The sequence below is a fragment of the Jaculus jaculus genome, chromosome 9 (genome assembly GCF_020740685.1).
Source record: "Jaculus jaculus isolate mJacJac1 chromosome 9, mJacJac1.mat.Y.cur, whole genome shotgun sequence".
Lineage (NCBI taxonomy): Eukaryota > Metazoa > Chordata > Mammalia > Rodentia > Dipodidae > Jaculus > Jaculus jaculus.
Genome location: NC_059110.1, coordinates 137,539,240 through 137,556,518, shown reverse-complemented (window position 1 = coordinate 137,556,518; position 17,279 = coordinate 137,539,240). Strand labels below are relative to the sequence as shown.

Here is a 17,279-nt window from a genome sequence, read left to right as displayed (position 1 = left end):
ACGTCTGAGGAGCGGCGGCGGCGGCGGCGGCGGCGGCGGCGGATCCCGAGCCCGGTCCGGCCCGGCCTTCCCAGCGTGCTCGGCCCGCCTAGGCGGCCAGTCCCCTTAGCTCCAGGCCAGGACCCCTCACGCCGGCCCCAGCCCCGCGCGGTCCCGGAGCGCGTGCGGCCCCGCCTCGGCCCGCCCGGGCCCGCAGTGTGGTGAGTGCGCGGCGCGGGGCCGGGGCGGTGTGGGCGGCGGGGCCTGGCTGCCGCTCGGCCACGCACCCCTCGGCGGCCCGCGCCTCGAGCGCCCTGCCGTCGGGAGACCGACAGTTCTTCGCCCGTGCCGCACGGGTGCGGGTGGGCTGGGCGACGGCGAGGCCGGGACGGGCGGGCGCGCGGACCCCGGGTGCCCCACGCGGGGAAGGGCGGGGTGCGGCCGGCCGAGTGCGCGGGCCCGCGCCCGGCTGCTGACTCATCAGGTGTCCGCCGCGCGCCGGCGGGCGGGGTCCCGGGCGGGCGGCAGCCGGGGCGGCGGCGGCGGCGGGAAGACCGTGCTGCGCGGCTCGGGCTCGCCACGCGCGTGCGAGCCCAGAGGAGACGTGCTGAGTCATCAGCATGAGGTCACTCGGTGCTCCTGCCGACGTCGGGCGGGGGCCGGGGCAAGGCCGGCAGGCAGGCAAGGTGCGCGCTGGAGGGGTCGGTCCGTAGCCGGGGCTCTGTTTAAGTTTGGCGAAGGCTGGCGCCCCCGAGGAGGCAGGAGTCGGGGCACACCGCAGGTTTTTCCCGGGGTGGAAGAGGAAGCCCCGGGACTGTGCACCTCTCACGGGCTCGCCTCGGGCATCTGGCCCAGAGCCCACGCCTGGGGCAGCTCCCCAAACTGGGAAAAAGCTCTGAGTGTGCGGAGGGGAGGAGCTTAGGTGGGCCGAACCAGCTGATCTGAGACTCTGGCTTTCCTTTGAGTAATCTGGCTGGCAGGCCACGGACCAAAAGGCTGGGAGAAAGGGGTGTGCGGCATGGAGGGAGCGGGGCAGCTTTATCAGGAAGCTGAAAATGGGAGGAAAATGATCTAGTGGGAGCTTTGGGTTGCAGGAATGGGGTGGAAGAATGCAATTTCCAGTCATCCCAAAGTTGTCCCCATTAGAAATGTGTGGGGTCTCAGTGAAAAGTGTGACCTGCTGAGAATCTATCTGTCCTGGTGGCTGGATACTCTTGGGAAATGACAGTGGCCCGAGCCACCTTTCCTTAGCTGTATGGATGTTAACTAAACACTTAGGATGATGGAAGTTCATAAGTGCCCCTTCTGTGCTGCTCTTGTTGTCCAAGGTTTCATGGCCGTCTTAGGTTGACTTGTGATTTTCCCTCAGGGTTTCCCTCCCAACATCTGCAGCACCCTCACATGCTCACTGAGCTCTGAGGCTTCCTGTAAAGCCAGATGTTTTTACTTGGAGTGGAATTTTATGCCTTATGAAAACGCAGGGTTCCAGAAGGATGTTTTAAGTTTTTGCAGTCATGTGTGCCCCAGTGGACATTAAGTTTTAACTCCTTTTCAAATGTCAGTAGCTGAAAGCCCCTGGAGATCTGGTGTTTAGGGTGCTAGAGGCCAGGCTGCTCCTGCACTGAGGTTTGTGGGCAAGGTTGAAGGCAAGTCACTGTCTTTTGGGGGCTAGTGTCCAGACTGGAGTTTGGTCCTGGGGATAGAGCTCTCCAAACCTGTTCTGTCTGACTTTCAGCCTGAGGATGGCCCAGGACCCTTTGGTATCTTGTTCCCATCTATTTCTCCTCATAAGCCTATGTGGGAAAGATCCCAAGGCCCCTGTCTAACCAGCTGTCAGGACATGGAGGGAGAGTGGAGATGCGGGAGATCTAGTCTTGTTCATCCAAGCCTCTCTGATCTTCCCTCCTCAGGCTCCGTAAGGTGCCCTATGAGACACCCCTCAGGTCATCTCCCACCCCCAACTTTTCAGTCTGTGTGTCCCTAGGTTGACAGAGGCCAGGCAGAGCAGAAAAAAAGAACTGGCTTTGCTGAGACTAGCCCCTCCTCCACCGTGCGCGCTCGCGAGCAAACACACACACACACACACACACACACACACACACACACACACCTACCTTTGATAAGGCAATTGGCTGCACTTGTGCTGAGTTCAGGCCTTCTGTAGAGGGTGAAATCTGTTGAGGAGGCACTTTTCAGCTCCCAGCCACTAAACTCGGCACTTTTGTGTGATCTCAGGAAGTCCCCATTGTCACTGCTCAGCAGTCTGGTGGGGGGGAACCCCTTCTAGGGCATCCTCCCTCACCTTGACCTGTATGTGCTCAAGCTGGGCTAACGGCACTAGGCTCCTGAGTGCGCATGAGTACAATTTGTAGGAAAGACAGATTCCCCGAGAACCTTCAGACCACTAGCTCAGACCTCCTGCTCCTTGATCTGGAAGGATTCTTGCCTCTGAGATACTCTTGGTGGCCTGGCCCTGGAGAAGGAAGTGTATCTGGTTTTCCTTCCTTCCTTGCCTGCAGCCTTTCCTTCCTATGCAAAGCTAGGTATGGTGGGGTCTCTACTGTAATGGAAGCACGTGCCTCTGCCTTCCTAACCCACACTTTACTCCCGATACCGATGAAAGGAAGAAGTGCCACCCCCTCCTTCTACTTGCAGTTCCTGATCTCCCTACATCTAACCTGGGTAGGAGGAGTTGTAGCATTGGGTGGTGGGGGAGGGATCCTTGCCAGTGGGACCAGACTAAGTGAGAATTCTTCAGACTAGATGTACAAAAAAAGTCATTGGCAGAGCTTTAGGAAGCTAAAAGTGAGGATTCTGTGCCAGAGGGGCAGCTGAGTGTGTGAGAAGTGACACTCTTGCTTTTGTTCGCTAGCCCTGTGGTCACTGACCCTAGGCAGCAGAGAACAGTCAGTGACCTGCAGAATCTGACTTCTCCCTGCCTCCAGCTGGGCAGTACCCCCACTAATTGTGGGGGCCCTTGAGGAAACACCTTGGGTTGGGTGGGGCAGGGACAGAAGATGCTGCAACTCAAAGCCACAGGATGGTTACTCCATCTGTGGAGAAAGTGGGTGGGGAGAACTGGAGGGGTCTGGGTGGGATTCTCTGCCACCTGGGTGAAGGAACTCACACTCCTCTTTCTGTCAGAGTGCAGGGGCAGCCCCCAGGACTTCATCTCAGGCCAACTTAGGAAGGTGGCTATAGGAAGTTGGACCCGGGTACACATGCACAGGATCCCTGGTTGACCCTCACCTGCTGTTGGCCCCAGCAGCAGGTCTCCTGGGGAGCTGTTGGCTGGCCTCTGAAGCTAGAGAACAGCTCTGGGAGGGAGGGAAAAAAAGGAGGGAGGTGATGTGCTGAGTCAGCGTGACTCGCAGGAACAGTGCGCTCTGGGGCAGCACTGGGGTTATTTTTAAAGCTCCGCTTCCTTCTAGGCTTGCCCCTCCCGCAGCCCAGTCCTTCTAATCTCTCCCCCTGCCCCTTTGTCTTGCTTCTGCCTCCTCACAGCCTTCAGTTCTCCTTCCCCAGTCACATCTCTCTGACTTGCCACCTGGGTTTCTAGGGGAAGAGCCCCCAAGAGTGAGGGGCAAGGCTCTGGGGACTGAGTTCTGGGCAGCAAGCTCCCTGGAGGGCTGTGAAGAAGTCTGCAGGGTCCTGACATTGCCTCTGTGTCTTGCAGAGTGCCTGCCCACTGTGCCCTCCGGGTTATGACGACCCCCAGTAAAGGAAACAAGGCCTTGAAGGTGAGCGGGCAGGCATGGGTAGGCTGGGGCTGAGGTGTTTTGGGGTAGGTGCTCCTGCTCAGTTGTGACCCTTTGTGCTGTGCTACCCCAGGTGAAGCGGGAGCCAGGCGAGAATGGCACCAGCCTGACGGATGAGGAGCTGGTGACCATGTCGGTGCGTGAGCTGAACCAGCACCTGCGGGGCCTGTCCAAGGAGGAGATCATCCAGCTGAAACAGCGCCGCCGCACACTCAAGAACCGTGGGTACGCTGCCAGTTGCCGAGTGAAGAGGGTGACACAGAAGGAGGAGCTGGAGAAGCAGAAGGCGGAGCTCCAGCAGGAGGTGGAGAAGCTGGCCTCTGAGAACGCCAGCATGAAGCTAGAGCTCGATGCCCTGCGCTCAAAGTATGAGGCCCTGCAGAACTTCGCCAGGACCGTGGCCCGCAGCCCCGTGGCCCCAGCTCGGGGCCCTCTTGCTACCAGTCTGGGGCCTCTGGTCCCTGGCAAGGTGGCTGCCACCAGTGTCATCACAATAGTAAAGTCCAAGACGGATGCTCGATCGTAGGGATGTGTGCAATTGGCAGGAGGGTCTTTAAGGGCCGTTAGACATGTGGCAAAGTGGCAGCCCTGTCCCTCTTCCTCACTTCTCCCTTTCCCTCTTTCCCCTCCTCCTTTCCCTACAAAGCACAACCTGTACCCCAGGGGCGCTGGGCTGAGCCCCTTTGATATCATCCTTGTCGTCATGCGTGTGTTTTGTACGTTGGGATTGGTCAGTTCAACAGTGATGTTGGGTTGTCCCTAACCCCTTTGTACTAAGGCCATGCAGGCTAGGAGTCTAGAGTGGGCACTGTGGGAGTGGACGAGAACGCAAGTGGTCAAGTGCACTGGGCCTTAGGTCTGCCTTCCCCTCTTGGGTGACCTGCAGGCTGCTAGTCTGGAATGGGACTTGAGGACTTTCTCTTCAGATGCCAGTGAGTCGCTCAGCTTGGCCCAGCAGCACACTGAAGAGTAGGATGTCCTCGAAGGCCCTGTGGGTGGGAACTGGGGCAGGAAACATGGTGCTGGAGCCTGGCATAGTGCACTGAAGTAAGACCAAATCACTGGCTGTGTGCGTGTGTGGAGAGTGTCAGTGCGTCCTGCGATGGGTCCGGTGTCACTGTTTACATGACCTATTTGTGTGGTTATATAGCCCTTTATTTAAAAAGAGGTTCCTTTTACAAAGTTATTAAATTATATGTTTAAGAGCTAAAGAGAAAAAAAGAGCTGCAGAGTATTTATAAAATTGTCTTTAAGAAACAAAAAACAACATTTGACCATATAAATGGAAAAGGGAAGAAAGTATAATAGAAACTTTGCTAGTTAAAAAAAAATCCCTTTCTTGTAAACTTAGGGACAGCTCTGTGGCTGTTGAAGTTTAGTTTTTATACACAGAGTTAATGACATTACTTATAAAACTTAGTTTAAAAAAAGGAAAAAAAAAAAAAAGCCAAGCTGCGAGCCGACCAGAGGCTGTCCTCTTTGATATCTCTTTTGCAATTGTACCGAAAGTGACTTACTCCTTTGCCCTTCCTGCTTCCGTCTCTTGCCGGTGCCGTGGTGTCGTCCGTGCCTGGTGAGGTTTTGTGCAGCCGTAAAGTGCTGGTGCTTCTGGTGACCTTTGACCTGTGGCTGTCCCTTGTGTGTTGTGTTTGTTTTTTGGATTTGGTTGTGTTTTTGCTTCTGCTGGCTTGCTGGATCTGGGGTCCCAAGCAGCATCAGCTCTTTTGGAGCATTGGGGACAACCTGCTAGCCCACCTTCTAATGCACCTGTCCCATTCCTCAGTGCTTGGTCCCTCTGAGCCTTGGCTATGTGTGGATCTAGGGCAGTGTCGGTAAAATTGGGAGCTGTCTTGGTCACCCATGCTGCGTCCACATCCACTATCCTGGCCCTGGATGGTGGCATTGCAGGAACCAAGGAATCACTGTGGTGGTGCCCATAGGGCTATGGCCTTCCTGTCCCTGGATGTCTTCCTTCTGGCCTCAGTTTTGTTTCTCTAGGCTTTAAATTGGGCCTACCTTGTGGGTTTGAATTCTACTGCCCACTTATCTTGAACTGATCCTATGCTGTGGGGTGTTGCTTTCCAGGCAGGGTGGTCAAGGGCCCCGCTTGAGGTGGCCCATTCTTCCCTGACTCACTGTGAGGGCCTGGAGGCCTTCACCATTGTTGGACAAGGGCTTTGACTCCAGGGCCAGGTCTGTTTCTTCCCAGCCGTCGTAGCTCTTGGCTCTGAGCTTTCTGCCTCCCTTTGGGATCTGTGTCTTCCAGGGATCCGCTGCTCAACTTGGAGGTGCTTCTTGCAGGGTCCAAGCTCCCCTCCCTGCCCAGCTACACAGTAGAGGCTGCCCACCTTCCAGACTTGATTCAGGATGTTCCTCATGGGCAGGTCCCCACTTGTAAGAGTCTATATAGTCCTACCTGGCTCTGTGACCCTTGGCTTCTTACTGGCATTGCTGATGTCTTCTCTGGGGCCTCTCGACCCCTGTAAAGCACAGAATATGGTCTGGTGAAAAGAATACTGTGGCCTGACACCTTCCCCTCGGCAGCAGTTTTCATCCAGCTTGAACCAACATGCAGTGTTTTGGGAGCAGGGCTTCTTTCAGTCGTATTTACCTTGGTGGGCTTTGGTTTAAGGTGCTCAGACACTCCCATTACTGCCCAAGGCTGTTGCAGATGGTAATTTTGGGTTCATCACACACTCCCAAATCTGGTTTTCTACTGATTTCAGATGGGTTACTGATACTGTGTGTGGCAACAGCATTGGATCCTGCCCATCCCTGGAGGAGGGCCAGGAACAGGCTTTCCATGTTCTTTGGTCCTGACTGGAGGTCATGCATCATGGAGCATGCTGTCCAGATACAAGACTTCAGCATGCTGGGAAGAGGAGGTTGAGGCTGTGGGGCACATGCTGACAGAAGTGGTAGATTTTGGGTTTATCGAAGCTTCTTGATGAGTTGGTAAGGCCATGCTTCCTTTCTTGGTTTTTGAGTTTGCAGCAACTGTCCTTGGATCTGAGGAGTGTTCCTGTGCCCTGTCAAGCCAGTCTTGCAATGGCACTCCTTTTCCCTTAACCTTGATTTCTAGACAGTAGATCCTGTGTCCAGGTGTGACTGTTGGCTGTCTTTCTGATCCTTGTTAATTCCATTTTCCTGCTGTGGGGTGTTGTGTTCCTGCAACTTTTATGAGACACAGCGAATGGAGAGGCTTTGGCTAAGGCCAGGTCTCCCAAACTTGTCCGCCAAGTAAACCATGTGTGACTTCTTTCCTACCTTGACTTTGTCCCATCTCTTTCCCTGTTGTGACATGGGACACTTAGATTTTAGAGAAAACCCCACACAGAATGGGTCAGCTTTTGGTGTGTGGCCCTAGGGAGCTCCCCACCCCATCTCTGGCTGCTGATGGGTGGTGCACCATTGGCTCAGGGATTCAGTGGGCACACTAAATCATATGCTGAGGGCACTGAAGTCGCCAGGCCTCCCTGCAGCCTTCTTGGTTCACCTTTCAGGTCTGTGTAGAGTGTTAGCAGCCATCTGTCTAGGGCCGGAGTTTGTCTGCTAGGCTAAAGCCAGCTTTGAGATGGAGAAGCTACGTCCCTGCGCCCTTCCTCTCTGGTGTGGTGACTTGGCCAAAGTTCCCATCCACAGCTGGGACGCCTGAGCCACAGCCTGCTGCACTGTTTCCGCTCTGGGATCCTCTGAGTCACTTTTTTAGGCTGTGGTTTGGTGAAAGGAACCAACACATTAACGATTTTTTTTCCCCAGAAGCCACTGAATAATTCCTCTTGGCATGTTTTCACCTTCCCGTTGCCTGTCTGGTTTTGGAGCTGTTGTGGAGAGCAGAGGACAGAATCAGTGCCACACACAGGCAGAGTTGTGCCAGAGCTTCTTGTGGCCTGCTCTGTTTCTGGCGTGTGTCCTGGGCATGGGCTGCACCAGCTGTACATGTTTGTACCCTGTCCCTGGAGCAGCAACATTGAGAGCATGGGTGTCTCTGGAATCTGAGGAAGCATGTTTCAGAGAGTCCCTGACATGAAACCTTCCTGTTCTTGGTGACTCCATTTGGGCTTTTGGCCCCTCCAGCAACCTCATGTCTCAGCCCTGTCTTTCCTCCCTTCTCCTCCATTTGCTAGTCCCTGAAGCCTTTAACCAAACAGGAGTGGGTACTGAAAGCCTTCTCCTGGCAACTTAGGGCAACAGGACAAGGGCTACTGTGTATCCAGCTCTGTTGGTCTCCTGGTGCTGAGAGGTGTGTCCAAGTGGAGTTGGCCAGTCCCTGCCTGCCCTGCCGGGCTAAAGCCAGGGGTCTAGTAGGGGTACTCTGGGATGGGATGGGGTCCTTAAAGACCTAAATGAGGAAGGGCTGAGGTCAGGCAACAAGGTGAGGCCCAGGCCCCTGCACCTGTGTAGGGTCTTTAGGCTACGAGGTGAGGCCTAGATTTCTGTACCGGCGTGGGGGGCAGTTAGGAGCCTGGCCTCAGTGGGCAACAGCCTTGGTGCCCACCCGTGCCCTACACAGTATTTATTGCTAAATTATTGTCCAAGAGGGGCGGCGCTGGGCCTGGTCCCCCGGGTATTTATTGCTGTACATAGTGTATGTTTGTGATATATAAGGTTTTCTTTATTTTGTATATGATCAATAAACGCCTTTTAAAGAGACCTGCAGGTGCTTTTTGGGGGAGAGGGGCGCGACCGGAAGGGGTGGGGCGGGGCGGGTGCGCGCATGCTCCGGCGCTGCTGCTAGGCGAGGCGGAAGCGGAAGCCGGAAGCGCCGTTCAGGGAGCGATGGCAGCCGGTGGCGGTCTGAGCCGCTCGGAGCGCAAGGCTGCGGAGCGGGTCCGGAGACTGCGGGAGGAGCAGCAGCGGGAGCGCCTCCGCCAGGTAGGCCGCCCCCTTCCCCGCGCCTGCGCCCGCGCGTACCGTCACTCACCGCCCGCCCGCCCGCCCGCAGGTGTCGCGCATCCTGAGGAAGGCGGCGACGGAGCGCAGCGCCGAGGAGGGCCGGCTGCTGGCCGAGAGCGAGGACCTGGTGACCGAGCTGCAGGGCCGGAGCCGGCGGCGGGAGGGCCTCAAGCGGCGACAGGAGGAGGCGAGTCCCGCGCGGCGGGCGGCGGGTGGCGGACGGCTGGCGGCGGGCAGGGTGACCAGTCCCGGCTCCCGGCAGGTGTGCGATGATCCGGAGGAGCTGCGGAGGAAAGTCCAGGAACTGGCCGGAGCCGTCCGCAACGCCAAGTACTTGGTTGTCTACACGGGCGCAGGGATCAGCACGGTAGGCTGGGGCAGGCATGGGGTGCCCCCTTCTGGGAGACTTACTCGGACAGGGTACTGTGCTGGAGTTGATAACTAACCATCGCAGCTGTCAGGGAGCTTCAAGATGTCTTCCTGACTCAGACCCAAAACGACTCAGTTAAGAGTTAATTACGGCAAACACTTAGCTTGGGTTATAGCCAGTTAAAGACAAAAATGAAGAGTGATAGGGCATAGTAGCCGACTATCTGCTGGTACCTCCCTCTTAAAGCAGGCCAATTAATTGACCCAGATTATGTGGGCAGATGAACTCTACTGTCTGCTGGTCCCCCACTTGTTATGCTTGCCCTACCTTGAACACAAACAAATAGAAAGCTGGACAAGATAATGTGGGAGCCTAAACCTATGACCTACATTCACAAGGTGGAGGCAGGAAGATGGAGAGTTTGAGACAAGACTGGACTATATAGTAGGACATCCGAGCTACATTAAAAAGAAAAAAAAAAAAGTGGTGTGGGGCATGGTGGCACACACCTTTAATCTCAGCACTTGGGAGGCAGAGGTAGGCGGATCTCTGTGAGTTCGAGTCCAGCCTGGGTCTACAAAGTGAGTTCCAGATCAGCCTGAGCTAGAGTGAGATCCAACCTTGAAAACAACAACAAAGTGGGCTGATGAGTGACTTAGCAAGTTAAAAGGTCTTGGTTGCAAAGTATGATGGCCTGGCTTCAATTTCCTAGTACCCACGTAAAGGCAGACGCCCAGTGATACATGTGTCTGGAGTTTGCAGTGGCAAGAGATCACGGTGCACTCTTGCATTCTTTCTCTCCCTCTCTCCCCCCCTCTCCCTCCCACTCTCCCTCCCTCCCTCTCTCTCTGTCCCTCTCCCCGCGCCCCCCCCGCCCGCCATTTTGGTTTCTCAAGATGGGAGGCACTCCTAACAGATAGCTGAGGACAGTAGCAGTGTAAGGAGTATCTGCTGCCCTGATATGTAGCACTTGCACATAAGTTTTGGGGCCCAGCCCTCCACAGCCACATGTGAAATTCCAGTCATGACTTTACAGTGATGGCATCCCTGTCAGTTTAATCTAGGCCTTACTGTTTGAAGTTCCTTTCTTTTTTATTTTTAATTAATTTATTACTTTTAGGAGAGAGAGAGTATGGGTGTGCCAAGGCTTCTTGTTGCTACAAATAAATAAACTCCAGACTTATGTGCCACTTTGTGCATCTGGTTATTTGTGGATACTGGGGAATTGAACCCAGGCCAGCATACAGTGCAAACAAGCAAGCACCTGTAGCTGCTAAGCCATTTCCCCATCCCCCGAGGTTCCATTTATTTATTTATTTATTATTTATTTATTTTGAGGTAGTGTTTAATTCTAGTCCAGCCTGACTTGGAATTTACTATGTAGTGTCAAGGTGGTCTTGAACTCATGGCAATCCTCCTACCTCTTCCTCCTGAGTGCAGAGTTTAAAGTCATGAGCCACTACGCCTGTCTTAATTTTGTTTTCTTGAGGTTGGGTTTTGCTCTAGCCCAGGCTGAAAAAATTCACTATGTAGTCTCAGGGTGGCTTCAAACTCGAGGTGATCCTCCTACCTCTTCCATGTGCTGGGATTAAAGGCATGTGCCTCCATGCCTAGCTAGGTTCCTTTCTTGAATGTGACAGATGACTGGTCAAGCTGAGCACTTTTCTGAGTTGAAGCACGAGTAACCGTAAGGGGCTTACCCACATGAGCAAGCAGAGTCCTGGGCTGCACATGCTTTGTCTTCCCTTCTCTTGGGATAATTGTGGTTCAACAGTTTAGAAACTTGGGAAATCAGATGTTTATCTTGTCTGCAGAGGTTATTTTGTGTATGTTAAGGTAGACTGATAACTATTTGAAACTTCAGGATACAAGTTTTTTGTTGTTGTTGTTTGTTTTTCAAGGTAGGGTCTCACCCTAGCACAGACTGACCTGGAATTCACTCTGTATTCTCAGGGTGGCCTCTAACTCACTTTTAAAAATATTTTATTTATTTGACAGAGAGAGAAAGAGAGAATGGGCATGTCAGGGCCTCCAGCTACTGCAAATGAACTCCAGACACATGCTTGTGAATCTGGCTTTACAAGGGTACTAGGAAATTGAACCTGGGTCATTAGAGTTTGTAGGCAAGCACCTTAACCACTGATCCATCTCTCCAGTCCAGGTCCTTTATATATATATACACACACATACATATATACATATACATATATATATATATGTATATGTATATATGTATGTGTGTGTGTGTGTGTGTGTGTGTGTGTATATATATATATATATATATTTGCAAGGAGCTGGGCACACATCTTTAATCCCAGCACTTGGGAGGCAGAGGTACAAGGATCGCCATGAGTTCAAGGCCACTCTGAGAGTGCACAGTTAATTAATTCCAAGTCAGCCTGGGCCAGAGTGAGACTCTATGTTGAAAAACCAAAAAATAAATAGATAAATTAAAAAAAATATACATATATATGTATGTATATATAGAGAGACATACATATTTTTATTTACATTTGTATTTGTAAGAGAACAAGAGAGAAGATAAGGAAGTATAGGTGTACAGGCAGGTCTTCTTGCCCCACTGCAAACAAATTCCAAGTGCTTGTACACCACTTGGGAGAATACAGATTTTTGGGTAGAGGTGTGTTCCCACTTGGGAGCTTATCATCTGCTAAACATTACTTGAGCACTAGGCCTCTTCCTGGGGACGCTGGTGAACCTGACCACTGCATTCCTTAGTGTGGGGGACAGGTGTGACCACAAAGCTCAGGTTTGTGCTTACTGCTCCTGGAACGAGGTTCCATGGAGCCTAGAAGAATTAACTAGGCCAGACAGGAATGGGAAGTCTGGGTAGACAGAAAGGGCTACACTGGGCATATCCCACTGGGGGTCAGGCAGTCAGCAGTAGAAGGAGAAGGACCACCTGGAACATGACTTGCCCCATTTGCGGGTTTCTTTAGTACCTGTGGTGACACCCTTTCACTGTGCTTTCTTTTCCCTCCCCTCCTCTCCCCTCCACCTCTTCATGTGCAGGCAGCCTCTATCCCAGATTACCGGGGCCCTAATGGAATATGGACGCTGCTTCGGAAAGGGAGAAGTGTGAGGTGAGCACTTCAGGAGTAGCTTTCCCACATAGTTGAGTAGGGGCTGCCAGACCTCACTCAATCCCTCACCTCTGCTTCCCTCTCCACCCTCCAGTGCTGCTGACTTGAGTGAGGCGGAGCCTACCCTCACCCACATGAGCATCACCCGTTTGCATGAACAAAAGCTGGTAAGAGCTCAGAGCCATACCTCAGTGCCCAAGAAAGAGGCTGTGTTCCATCTCCCAGGCAACCCTGTGATAAAATCCCTGGCAGGTCAGGCATCTTTTTGACTCTGCTGTGCTTTCTCTCTTAAGAAGAAAGGACAATCCCTGTCTTAAACTATCCTTTAAGGCCAGCTTCCAGCTTATCTTGTTTTGTGCAGGGACCTTGGACAACCTCCTAGCTGCAGGGGAGGTTCATCAGAACCCTTTAGCGTTCCTCTGCTGAGCGTCTGCATCCAAGTGAGGCAGGGGTAGATCTGGCCGGGCTCTGGAGGACCTGAAGCAAAATGACCCAAGAAGTTACTGATCTGAGGCAGGATAACTACCTCTGCCCTTACCACACCAAAGCCCCAAGCTGCTTCCCAGACTTTTCAGGCTGCTTCCAGCGCATCAAAGCTGGTAGGGAAACAGGGCATGGTGGCCATCCTGGGCAACTTAGCTGTCTCAGAAGGAAAAGTGGTAGATCACTTGCTTAGTATGGGAAAGGTTCAGTTCAATCCCCAGTATAGCAAAAAGAAAAATATTAAAAATCAAAAATAAAGGTATTAGGGCTGGAGAGAGGGCTTAGCAGTTAAGGTGCTTGCCTGTGAAGCCTAAGGACTCATATTTAATTCCCCAATACCCATGTATGCCAAATGCACAAGGTGGTGCATGCGTCTGGAGAACGTTTGCAGTGGCTAGAGGCCCTGGCATGCCCATTCTTTCTTTCTCTCTCTCCAATTAAAAAAAAAAAAAGAAAAGAAAGAAAGATGGCTTAGTGGTTAAGGCTGTTGCCTGCAAAGCCTAAGGACCCATGTTTGACTCTTTATAAACCATATTAGCCAGAGACACAAAGGTGAGGCAAGCCCAAGGTTGCACATGCCAAACAGGTGGCGCAAGTTTCTGAAGTGCAATTGCAGTGGCCAAGGCCCTGTGCACCAATTCTCTCTGTGTGTCTTAAAAAAAGGCGGGTGTGGTGGTACACACCTTTAATCCCAGGCAGTCCATAGACAGAGAGGTAGGAGGATCGCCATGAGTTCAAGGCTACCCTGAGAATACAGAGTGAATTCCAGGTCAGTCTGGGCTAGAGTGAGACCCTACCTTGAAAAACCATTTAAAAAAAAAAGGTTTGGGCTGGAGAGATGGCATAGTGGTTAAGGCATTTGCCAGCAAAGCCAAAGGATCCCAGTTTGACTCTCCAGGACCCACATAAGCCAGATGCACAAGGGGGCACTTACATCTGGAATTTTTTGCAGTGGCTGGAGGCCCTGGCGTGCCCATTCTCTCCCTCCCTCCCTCCCTCCCTCTCTCCCTCCCTCCCCCTCCCTCCCTCTCTCTCTCTCTCTGCCTCTTCCTCTCTCTCAAATAAGTAAATAAAAGATTAAAAAAAACAAAAACAAAAGGTTAGGGCTTGTGAGATGGTTTAGGGGTTAAGCACTTGTCTGTAAAGCCTAAGGACCCCTGTTCGAGGCTCGATTCCCCAGTACCCACAGGAGCCAGATGCACAAGGTGGCGCATGCATCTGGAGTTTGTTTGCAGTGGCTGGAGGCCCTGGTGCACCCATTCTCTCTCTCTCTCTCTTCCTCTATCTCTCTCAAATAAAATTTTTTAAAAAGTTAAAGAAAAATAAAGGGCTTGGGTGGGTGTGGTCCTGTGTGCTGAGTCCCAGCACTCAGGAGACAGCGATAGGATGATTGCTGTGAGTTTGAGGCCAATCTGGGCTACAGTGAGACCCCTACCTCAACAAAAACAAAGCTGGTGGGCTAACATGGTCCTTCTCTAATAGAGGGCCCTCCTGGGTTGCGGTTCCCCTGGTTGTGGGAACTCTTGGCCAGGCTGGTCTCAGAACAGTGTCACTGCTGCAGCATACTCCCCATCCACTTGCTGACTAGCATCATATTCTGCCCTCCAGGTGCGGCATGTGGTGTCTCAGAACTGTGATGGACTACACCTGCGAAGTGGGCTGCCACGCACTGCTATCTCGGAGCTCCACGGGAACATGTATATTGAAGTGAGCAGACCTGGGGAGCACAGGGCCTGGGTGATAGGTATATCCCACTCACTGTGTCCTCTTATCTTCAGGTTTGCACCTCCTGTATCCCAAACAGGGAGTATGTGCGAGTATTTGATGTGACAGAGCGTACCGCCCTTCACCGACACCAGACAGGCCGGACCTGCCATAAGTGTGGGACTCAGCTCCGGGACACCATTGTGCACTTTGGGGAGAGGGGGACATTGGGGCAGCCTCTGAACTGGGAAGCAGCCACTGAGGCTGCCAGCAAAGCAGACACGATTCTGTGTTTAGGGTCCAGCTTGAAGGTACATGCTGTCAGCTATGCTCTCACTGTGGATTGAGTACATTACTGCTGCTCCTACCAAAGCCACCTAGCCTGCATTAGACTCTGACTCAAGCCTGCGAGTGTTGTCTGTCTCCATAGGTACTAAAGAAATATCCCCGCCTCTGGTGCATGACCAGGCCCCCAAGCCGGCGGCCCAAGCTCTACATCGTGAACTTGCAGGTAACGTGAATGCTGAGCACTTCCTCCTTAGACGTGGCCTTAAGTAAGAAGAGCCAGAGAGACATGCCATATTCATGCACCCTGGAGGTCTTGTAGAGATACAAGAGATGTCTGGACAGGGCTGACAGGACACTGGGAAGGATAGGGAGTTACCCTCACCCACCTTTCCTGTCTTCAGTGGACTCCAAAGGATGATTGGGCTGCCTTGAAGCTTCATGGGAAATGTGATGAAGTAATGCGACTCCTTATGGATGAGCTGGGCCTGGAGATCCCCCTCTACAACCGGTGAGTGAGAGCAGCATGTCCTCCACATCTCTGCTGCTCTGTGTGGTGAGCCATGTCTGTCTTCTGTGAGCTGAATGTGGAGGAAGCTGTGAGGTGTTGCATATGCTATTTGAAATGTGGCTGGAGCGTGGTACCCTTCAGAGAGACTGGCTGAGGTTCTGTGCATGGGCACACACTTCCACCTGGCTGGGATGAGGCCCAGAATCACCATAGGGAGAGGGGTCTAACCATGCGTCCTACATGACATTTCTCCACCTTCTTTCTGACAAACCCCGGTGGAAAGCCACAAGGGTAAGGACAGTGCAACTCCAGCCAGACAGAACCTCAGTGTCCTTGGTTTGGGGAGTTGGCATATTTGGGGGAAGCTTATACAAATTGCCTTGATACAGAATTTGTGATAATTTAGACTTGGTGTGTGTATTGAGTGAAAAGTTTACACTTTCTTTCTCTGTGAATTTTCAGGGTCTTATAGGGGAAATCAATAACTTCTTTTAATCAAAGGGTTCAAGAAATTAAGGATCCCTTCACCTCTGGGCCTGGCAATTCTTGTATGTTATGTTTATGGTGTTCTGTGACGTGGGCCTATCCTGTCCTGTATTTTTTTTTTACATTAACTTAGCTCATTTTCTTTATCAGTGCTTATCTGTATCTTACGTTTTAATATGTGGTTCTACATCTCAGTCAGACACATGATTTCTTCACGGTGTAGTCTGTAGGCCATGCCTCACTAGTCAGCTGGCCTTCCCTCTTGTCCCTGTCATGCAGTCTGGGAAGGGGAGAGTGTCTGGTCTACCTGCCCACAGCCATACAAGTGAAAGGTGGGGCCCAGAATTGCAAGCACCTCATCCCTGGAGACAGCTGCCCAGGGGCTGGTGCCCCTCCTCCCGTGTGCAGGCCCACTAATGGTGGATAAGACACTGGGGAGGCCACCTAGTGTTGGCGCTGGCCTTCAAGTTGCCACCCAAGATTACCTTCTGCAGCTCTTCTGTAGTGTGGTGACAGTGAAGCTGCTACTGAGCAAAGTGCAGCCATTATTAAGACCGGAGGTGGGAGGAGGAGGGATGGCAGGTGACCTCAGACAGCTTTCCTATGCCCGGGCGGGTTGTGACAAGAAGCTCTAGGACTGACTTGACGCGCCTTTCCTTTTCGGTAGGTGGCAGGATCCCATCTTCTCCCTGGCCACTCCTCTGCGTGCTGGTGAAGAAGGCAGCCACACCCGCAAGTTGCTGAGCAGAAGCAGAGAGGAGGCCCCACTTGGGGACCGGGGGGCTCCGATTAGCTCAGCCCCAATCCTAGGGGGTTGGTTTGGCAGAGGCTGTGCCAAGCGTGCAAAAAGGAAGAAAACATAGCCTGCTATTGAAGAAGAACAATTGGCACTTTGCAGATGGCTGTGACTTGTTTGGGGGGCTATTGTCACCCTGAAGGCCAGGGTATCCCCCACCTACTGATGGGATAGGGTGAACTCTTGGGGGTGACATTTCACGGTGATGTTTTTAGCCATTTGTCCTTGTGGGAAGCCTCCTTGCACTGCTGTGGTACCCCAATATGGGCTTGACCATCGAGGACACCTCCCTCCCATCAACCCCTCTAGAAAGATGTGGCAGCATGGCCTTTCAGTGAGAACAGAGCTCAGGGCTTTCCTGGGCTGGCCCGCAGAGGAGCCTTCGCTGCCTTACCTCACTCAGGCTAGTCTCAGGACCTCCGCTATTTCTACTACTTCTTATTAAAAGTGTTAACTTTATAGAAACATTTTTTCTGTGTTGCACAGGCAATACGAAGCTCTGAGCAGATCTTATTAAACTCTACTCTGTCTTCGCGTCTGAGTGAGTGCTGTGCGCACCCTGAGTGGCCTGGCTAGCAGACACTACCACGAAGTCCGTGCTTTATCCCCTGTTGGGGAGGGTCCCTATGAGTGTTCACTAAGGACCTGGTGGCCAAGCCCGCCACTAGCCAGCCATACTAGCCCTGCCTCCCTCCACCAGGTGAGGTTAGGTGAGGTGAAGTGAGGCGCCCTGGCTAGCAGTTGCAGGGGGCGGGGCCGTGGTGGGGAGGCGCTGGCCATTGGTTGCTGGGGGCGGTACCTCTGGGCCAGAGGCGCGTGGCCCAGACCTTGAGGCACAGTGGGACTGGGCAGGAGGGTGCGTGCCATTGGCCGCGTGCGTTGGCGGGGGCGGGACTGGGATCAGGGC

The 17,279-nt window shown here is 53.0% G+C and overlaps 2 protein-coding genes across 4 annotated transcripts; both read left to right on the top strand.

Moving 5' to 3' along the window:
• Positions 1-89: 89 nt before the first annotated feature.
• Positions 90-8,390, top strand: Mafg (MAF bZIP transcription factor G). The gene is made up of 3 exons (XM_045158775.1): positions 90-200; positions 3,656-3,719; positions 3,811-8,390. Exons 2-3 carry the CDS (start codon positions 3,684-3,686, stop codon positions 4,261-4,263), a joined length of 489 nt encoding a protein of 162 aa, XP_045014710.1. The 5' UTR covers positions 90-200; positions 3,656-3,683; the 3' UTR covers positions 4,264-8,390.
• A 111-nt stretch (positions 8,391-8,501) lies between these two features.
• Sirt7 (sirtuin 7) lies at positions 8,502-16,910 on the top strand. 3 transcript variants are annotated; one of them, XM_004655053.2, is made up of 10 exons: positions 8,502-8,612; positions 8,683-8,820; positions 8,896-9,000; positions 12,037-12,107; positions 12,202-12,274; positions 14,199-14,297; positions 14,369-14,605; positions 14,725-14,805; positions 14,984-15,090; positions 16,244-16,910. In XM_004655053.2, exons 1-10 carry the CDS (start codon positions 8,517-8,519, stop codon positions 16,437-16,439), a joined length of 1,203 nt encoding a protein of 400 aa, XP_004655110.1. In that variant the 5' UTR covers positions 8,502-8,516; the 3' UTR covers positions 16,440-16,910. The 3 variants fall into 3 exon arrangements, with proteins under 3 accessions (XP_004655110.1, XP_045014628.1, XP_045014627.1); XM_045158693.1 differs by lacking the exon at positions 16,244-16,910 and adding an exon at positions 15,553-16,172; XM_045158692.1 differs by lacking the exons at positions 12,037-12,107; positions 12,202-12,274.
• The last annotated feature ends 369 nt before the right edge of the window (positions 16,911-17,279 follow it).